The sequence below is a fragment of the Chaetodon trifascialis genome, chromosome 9, assembly GCF_039877785.1.
Source record: "Chaetodon trifascialis isolate fChaTrf1 chromosome 9, fChaTrf1.hap1, whole genome shotgun sequence".
Classification (NCBI taxonomy): Eukaryota; Metazoa; Chordata; class Actinopteri; order Chaetodontiformes; family Chaetodontidae; genus Chaetodon; species Chaetodon trifascialis.
In genome coordinates, this window is record NC_092064.1 from 23,978,410 (window position 1) to 23,986,363 (window position 7,954).

Sequence of the window (7,954 nt, forward strand, 5' to 3'; positions counted from 1 at the left end):
CGTTAGGGGGTAATCTGTAATCAATGTGTTATCCTCTCTGGCTGTATTACATATGAAAATCTTGCACACAAATTGCCATATTTCTGCCCATGTTGTTTCTTTCTTTTCCATTCATGGTGTAGATATTCTGAAGTCAAGTTACATGCAAAGTCTGCCAAAGAGTAAACATTCTGTCTGTGAAGTCTGACAGTCAACTGCTCTGAATTAAGCTCTAAATCTGTAGTGATTTGTGGAGAGACCATATTTCTGTTGAATTTGTTCCAATGTAAGCATCACTCCCTTATTAAATAAATAGGGTTGAAATCCCCCTCCCGTACCTGGGCTGCCCTATCTGAGCAGGCCGGAGTCAAATCAATGCTGCAGTGTATTGGAGCCAGCGAACAGTGTTTTTGAATGACCTCTAACTTTCTTATTGCCTGCCAGGCTGGTAGACTTGTTCTAATTCTGATATTATTATCCACAACACTCTTAATTTTACTATTACATTGAATTTCGACCTTTTAAATTGTAGGAGATCTGCTCATACAAACGTGATTGAAACTGTATCATCAAATGTTTAGTTATGTTTGACCCAAATTTGAATTTTCAGATTTTAGGTGTACGTGTCACATTAGAGTCCAGGTGACCCGTTAGATAGTTGGTGATAGTTGGTTGGTGGACCTGAGGCTACACCTGTGCACTCATTACCTGAAGTTCTGAGTCATGCACTCACAGACCACCATCGAGTGAAGCAATCAATACACTGGGAGACAAAGGGACATCCAAAAGCAACATCTTTGATGTTGTCGACAGTCTCATCAAGTTCGATCAAGCCATTCTGTTCATGAAAAGTGAAAACGTTCTTTTAGCAGTAAGAAACACACAAACCAAAAACATGTCATAAAAAACAATATTCCTTATTATAACTATCACATTTGTTCTCTTTGGTCATCCCACGGTAAACAGATGTAAACAAACACAAAATATTGCCGTGCTGTTGGCAAGCAGGTTGACTTTCATCCTTCAGTTTAGTGCACTGACAATCCTGATGAGAACGTCGGCTCTAGCTGAGGGACCGGATGGGTCTCCTGAGGACAGCGAGGACGATTAAGAATATCATTGGAGCTGCAACCACGGCAACAGCAGTGAAGAACTGTGGGAAATAATATGACCAAATCGTCAGCAAGATGTTACATCACATTGAAGTGAGTCTGATATGCCTGCTGACATGCTGCCATGTATATTTACTCAAGCAGCATGTTATGAATTAAAGTGCACAACAATCCATTACATAAAAAGGGAACTATATCCTAATGTAACTGATACATTAGTAATGGTACAATTAGGTATAATAGTAATTATTTTATTATCAGCAAGGGACTTTTATGTATATAAAGCTAACTCTGCATTCTTTATATTAAAATACACTTGCAAACACTCAGTCATCCAAATACCAACATTAAAATTCAACTTAAATAGTAAAGAAAGAACAATAACAACACATTCATAGAAAATACTTCTTACAAATGCGGCTTCAGCATATCACACTCACCTTGATAGCAGCACTGTGGTCCTTTTGGAAGGATTGAAGATACACTTTGAAGAGGGCAAGGCTGCAAGGCAAGGCTGAATCTGTATCTTCTGTGTCTCTGCATCTATTGGAAGAAAATATAGCTTTTCTTTTTACAGATTTATGTTAAAACAGTATTCTGCGCTGACGTACTGTATATACACAATTCACACACACACCTTTTGTACAAAGCACTTCGGAGCAAAGTGTCATCTGCTAGGTACAGCTCTGAAAGGCCAAGATCAGTCAGTATAGACAGCGGCAGCCTGAAACCCTCTTCAGCAAGGAGGCCAAGGTTGTACCATCCCTGTTTAAGAACAGCATGGCTTTCACACACACAATTAACGAATAAACACAAGCTTAAAAATCAGTGACAAAGAAGCAGACCTGTGGCTCATTCCTCAGCGCTGCCAGTGTGTACATCTCTGCTGCAGAAAGCAAGTCTTTCTGGCCGTCACCCTGCCCCTCATACAGCAGGTCACCCATCCTAATCAAGGCTGGAGATATTATAGAATTAAAAAGGTTTCTGCCTGCACATGAATCTGCAAATACTGAAGTCCCAAAGGATAGTTACCATATTTGTCAGGATTTTGACTTTGGATTGTAAGGTTGTAATATCTCCACATACAGTTTGTTGCAAAACCTGGATCCAGAAAATCAAACTATGGATAGACAGAGTGACATGTGTCTGAAAAATGAAGAAAAGAGCCATCATATCATGACACTGCCGCTAAGACAAAGATAACTCACCCCATTTTGCTCACACAGATATGCCACATTGAATTGGGCAGCTGCGTAGCCGGACTCAGCAGCCATCATGTAATATAACAGTGAGCTGACCCTGTTGAAAAGCCTGGGCGTTAATTTGCTGCAGCTGCAGTGATCAAGTGGTCTGATTTGGATAACGGCAAGTGTGAATAGAGAAAAAGATTACATGTCACTCTTGAGATATGAATCCAAGGCCTTCCGTAGGATGCTGCCCAGGTATCCGTTGTGCTCAGCCGCCCACTTTACCCACCTGCAGTCAGTTACGAGACATTTCAGTCATGATGTCAAGAAAAATCGTACATGTCAGTAAAATTAATAAAGAGGGAAGTAGCTAACACAACAGCATCTGAAGGACGTCTGTTGACACGGCCAGGTATCCCAGTGGTCCAGATGTCTGCGAGGTGAACGGCTCCCCTGATGTGCCCTCTCTCTGCAGACTTCAGATAGTACTGATAGGCCATAAACTGATGGAAAGACAAAAGAGTCACCTCCAAGCACTCTGCTTGTTAGCATGCTGGAGGATAATCCAGACAGCATTTACACTTGGGCTAACCTGGTCAGCAGCTTTCCCTGGATACAGACCCTGTGAGTGTACGACACCGAGGTTCAAAGCAGCCTCCGGACACTTCAGGAGATCAGCCTGCTCCCACAGCTGCACCGCCTGCTTGTAGTCCTGCTCATACTGCTCATAGTACCAGGCCAAGGCAGTGATTGCAGGAACAAAACCCTGTGGGACAGAAAACTGTGAGAAACAATATATGGAGTGTAACTGTTTAGTGAGCTTTCGAAAGAGAAAGTGGACTCCTAATGTTAGAGTATAGGTGAGAGATGAGTAATGAAGGAGAACATTTAACCATACAAAACCTTCTCCATTGCTTTCTTCAGGAAAGTGACAGCTTTTGGAATGTCTTTTTCAACCCCTTGTCCCTACAGGGAAGCAAATTAGTATTCAATAACAGGAGATAATACTGAATGATTCCAAAGCAGTGAGTAGTGTCATGTTTCTCACTGAACATCAGATATGATTCTGACCTCCAGCAGGACTACGCCATAGTCATACATTGACGTGGGGTCTTCCCACTGGACAGCTCCCCGTTCATAGTGTCTCACAGCCTCCTGGATGTTTGGAGACACTCCCTGCTGACCCCAGAACAGCATGCGGGCAATCGCTTGCTGCAAAACAGTGGCTGAATTTTTAATAACAATCACATGATAAAATGTCATTTGAGTATGTAAAGCCACTTTGCTCTCCCGAAATGTTTATGTTGAGACTCAAACCCAACACTTGAGGTCAGATTTCTTGAAATTTCTTCACACTTTAGCTGACTTCCTGTGTTTGTGGATTTACTAGCAACTTAATAAGCACAGATGACAGAGCAGGATACCTCGGCTTCAGCTGCACCTCTGCGTGCCTGCAGTTTCAGCCATTGGAAGAGATGATGGTCCTCACTGGTCTGGAGTTTCAACACCTCATCGTTGTTTAGGTAAACAGCCTCAACAAACGTCTACAACACAAAGGCAAGGAGAGAAGATATTTTCATTTGTGCCCTCCCTCTGCAGAACTGCAGCTCTGTGCTTTTAATAAAACATGAACCATTTTGGAGCACTGTAATATTACCAAATTTATCATGCTGGCATTTTTCCCCATATGGAAAGCAGAGACAAAGGTGAACTTATTGATGATGGAAATCTGAAAACTATAGTCACAATAAGGAAGCAAATAATAATAATATCACATATCATATCACATATCAGCTCATATGTTGTAATAAGCCCACAGTGGCATGTGAGAGTTTCCTCCAGCCTCTGCATTACAATCACTGTATGTGTGACACGGCTTGTTATGACGGAATATATCCTACAGATACTGTTCTCTGTTATTTTGTGTGATATTTTTCTCAAATATGTTATATGCATATGATAATTTAAATAATCTCATTAGTTCCAATGCATATTAGGAAAGGTTATTATTGACTACATAAATATAGATTTACTGACAGATGTAAAAAAGGGGCCACACTTACTCCAATGATGAGCTTTGGGTTCAATATACAGAAGACTGTATTACTTTTGCATTAAACAAGATATGCAAAATTCACACACCAAAGCATCCAGTTATACATGAATATATTACCTGCTGTGGTGTGGGATTATGACGGTCTAAAGTTGTCTGTTTAGCAATGTTTGCATAATATGCATAGGCCAGGTCTGGGTCTCGGGAGAGGCCCTGGTGGTGCAGGTGCCCAAGATGCAGAAGTGCTAATCGATCATCCTTCTGGGCTGCCAGCAGGGCCAGGAGCCAAGCCTGTGCCACACACAAGGGCATGAGAGATGATAAAAAATTAAACATGCTCACCACAGGCATAGTTTTACTATTGCTGACCCAGTTGCACACACCTTATTGGGCTGCTTCTTGACTCCCAGGCCAGTGCTGTAGAGCACCGACGACATGTGCAGAGCTCGATCATCAGCTAAACAGCCAGCTTGGAGCAGCAGTGGTAATATTCTGCTGACCACTGCAGTGCTGCTTGCTCTGCTCAGCTTATGAAGTGATAAGGAGTACAGTGCTCTGCCCACAGCTGCCAGGCTAACTCTTCTTTCTCCTACAAGTCAGGAAGTGGACTGATTTCAGTGCTTTATGCTAAATAACACATGGATATCATCAGTGAATCATAACCTAGGTAATCAAATTGTTTACTTAACAAACAAGTGTGTCAGTTATTACAAACTAATGAGGGCAAACTTATTTTAAACTTCAGTGGCGATCCAAAACTTTGCAAAGATTCCAAAGATATGACTCTGCGGATAACATCTGGAATATGTCCATTTGATGGAAGGAGTTTGGCTATTTCATCCAGTAAAACATCAGCTTCAGTTTAAATCGGGTACAAGCTGATAGAGCATATACTGTATATAGAGTTATGCTGTCAGACTGTATGGAATTGGCTTATTTTTCCAGTCTTAAAGCTTCTTAATGGAAAATTAAAGGGGAAACCTCAGATGTAAATCAAATACAATTAAATACGGAATCAAAATTCCAGTCTTGTATTCAAGTTTATCTGGATATTTTGTGCTAGTGCTACACAGAGCATGTGCAGTTCCTCTCCTACCATGTTGGAAAGCCAAAAGCCTGGCTAGTTTTGCAGCTTGTTTTCTTTGAGGGACAGTCGCCTCCCACAGCTCACACTGAGACTCTGATGGCAGCCCGTCCTTTGGCATCCACTCCCAGAAAGCATCAACACAAGTCTCTGCAACATCATAGGCACTTTCTTTGTACTATGTAAAATTTCAGACATAGTAATTTTAGCACCATCTAGTGGATGTATAAGCCTACTACCAGACTGTGTCCCCTGTTTGGCCTGGAAAGAATAGCCCCTGATTTTCATAGTCATCTCAAGGCGAAATGCTTGACAGGTCTGCAGCCATCCGGTCAGATTCACAGTCCTAATAACATCTGGAAGAACAGCTTCAGACTGGAGAGAAGGACAATGATCAGACTGAAATGTGGTGAAAAGGTGACATTGACAATAACTGGGCTGGTGCAGTACATTACCATGCTGTGGGGTGATATTCTGTTGCGGTAGTAAACCAGTGGTCCAAAATAACCTTCCACACCTCTTATGTATCTCCCTCCACCAATCACAAAATATCCCTCTGTGTCATCCAGCACGACACTATGCGTCAACCTATAAGATGAGAACAGTTGAAAGCATTTTTTTTTTTTTTTTAATTTCTGGTGTTGATATAGTTTGATCTCTTTGTCAAGTCTTAAGTACTCACATAAGTTCCATAGAATGAACCCTTCTCTGCTCATTATCCATGCACACCATGGAGACAGTCACCTGGGATGCAGTGACAATCACCTCTTTAGTTTTCATCTTTACCATTATTTACACACTGTAAGGATATCCTCTGTCAACAAGACTATACTCACCATTCTACCATGCAGGATCACATCGATTTGGCACCACTCGCTTAAAGGCACCTTGAATGGAGTGAGGAATGCAGAGGATTCCTCAGACTCTCCATTCATCTGAATGTGCAGCTGGCCTGTGCATATGAGGCAATGGGGAGAGACTAAGTTCGGATAATGACACTGTGTGGTCACATCATGAAGAAAATGTGAGAGGAAAGTCTTCATTGTACCTGAATTTGTAAGGAACAGTGTTGGTGTGACATAGTTATTATGAGAGTCTATATGATGAAACACACCACACATGTTATTCTGGCAGTGTCTGGTCACAAATATCCAGATGGAGAACATACACCTGGGAAAAATACAAAGCGAACTTGGTGAACAAACCCTGAATAACATTAACAGAAGCTACGTTACGTGTGGTGTGACTTTGACTTACCATGGAAAAGAGATGGCTTTAACACGCAAATATTCCAGTAACTCGCTGCTGTAGGGCTCCAGCGTCTTTGTAATACCAAAGCTTTCTCCAGTTGAAGCATATATCAAAGACAGCAAATGCACTGTTTCTGAATGACATAAACAGCTTTTTGGTTGAAATATTTAAGACTGCAAGATTTTCATTCCGCACCCATCATCTAATAACACAATCGTCCTTTAAAGACCTGAACAGTATAACATTTAAATATCTGACACATCCTAAAATCATTGATCTGTGGAGCTGTTTCTGATGATCGGTTCTCTAGCTCAAAAAAGCTGACAGAAGAAACTAATGTTTCAAAGCTCTCCTTAAATTATTTTTGATTTTAAGTGCTTTGTCCACATGTGCAGTTTAAAGCTCACTCCTCCTGACCTCACCTTGCTCCAGAGGGCACTGTTTCTTAGAAAACCATTCAGTTAATTGCAGCATTTGTGTGCTCCAGGCAATGCACAGCAGATGCCGTTTAACAGGTCGATTAAAAAAAGGCTTAGGCTGCAAAGTTGCCACATCCTGAGCTGCGACAGACCTCTCACTGTCATCAAATCCACTGTATCTGACTGACGCCAGCAGGAAACAACTCAGCACCCACTGAGAGTCTGGAACAATCCCATCAGCTTGATACACCAACCAATCCGGCAGGTTCAGCTCCAGAGTCCTTATTTTAGGGTCACTGGGGATGCATCTCCACTGTCTTAGCAGGAGTGTGGAAGTGACGCCCGTGTCAAAGGACACAATAAAGTCAAGCTGTACTGTAGCGGGTTCATCACAAGAGTAAAGTACTTCCAAAAGATGGCCTGGCAGGGGCTCCTGTGGAGGATTCAGGAGTGTCACCTGGTCTAAACCCCAGACGATCTGTATGAGGCAGAGGACATGCACACAGTTGCTAATAACATCTGTTTAAAGCAGAAGCGAGCAGAGTATCACAGATCATGAAGGGAAGCCTGTTCCTACCTGTGTACAGAGACAAAACACACAGACATATCTGTAGTGTGAGGAAATCCATGGTTCACACAGTCTTTTCATTAATCTCTCCATTAAAGATTTTCAAGTTCCAAAGAAACAAGAAGCTTCGAGAGCCGGACCTCATCCTGCTCCACCTCACTTACGTTGACGCATAGGTAAATATTTAACAGCACATAGCCCCACCCAATCACTGTATACACAGTGTAGTAAGGTGGAGCTTTGTGAACTGGGCTACTAATATTTAACATACAACCAAAGGTACACTAGCATAATTCACCTG

The 7,954-nt window shown here is 41.9% G+C and overlaps 1 protein-coding gene across 1 annotated transcript; it reads right to left on the bottom strand.

The window, feature by feature from the left end:
• Positions 1-1,042: 1,042 nt before the first annotated feature.
• LOC139336709 (protein sel-1 homolog 3) lies at positions 1,043-7,746 on the bottom strand. Its single transcript, XM_070970901.1, has 23 exons — positions 7,663-7,746; positions 7,089-7,563; positions 6,673-6,799; positions 6,464-6,585; positions 6,252-6,367; positions 6,098-6,159; positions 5,871-6,003; positions 5,652-5,790; positions 5,428-5,565; positions 4,715-4,920; positions 4,452-4,622; positions 3,703-3,822; positions 3,350-3,490; positions 3,182-3,244; positions 2,871-3,044; positions 2,654-2,781; positions 2,484-2,567; positions 2,300-2,390; positions 2,124-2,211; positions 1,937-2,046; positions 1,729-1,856; positions 1,532-1,634; positions 1,043-1,132 (listed from the first exon to the last, which is right to left on the bottom strand). Exons 1-23 carry the CDS (start codon positions 7,744-7,746, stop codon positions 1,043-1,045), a joined length of 3,093 nt encoding a protein of 1,030 aa, XP_070827002.1.
• Between the last annotated feature and the right edge of the window lie 208 nt (positions 7,747-7,954).

Excerpts from the sequence above, each read along its gene's own strand:
- LOC139336709 (XM_070970901.1), bottom strand. The coding sequence starts at position 7,746 with ATGGAGAGATTAATGAAAAGACTGTGTGAACCATGGATTTCCTCACAC. Across the intron at positions 3,245-3,349 it reads ATGGCGTAGTCCTGCTGGAG|GGACAAGGGGTTGAAAAAGA; the intron begins GTCAGAATCATA and ends GCTTCCCTGTAG. Across the intron at positions 2,782-2,870 it reads CAGGGAAAGCTGCTGACCAG|TTTATGGCCTATCAGTACTA; the intron begins GTTAGCCCAAGT and ends TCTTTCCATCAG.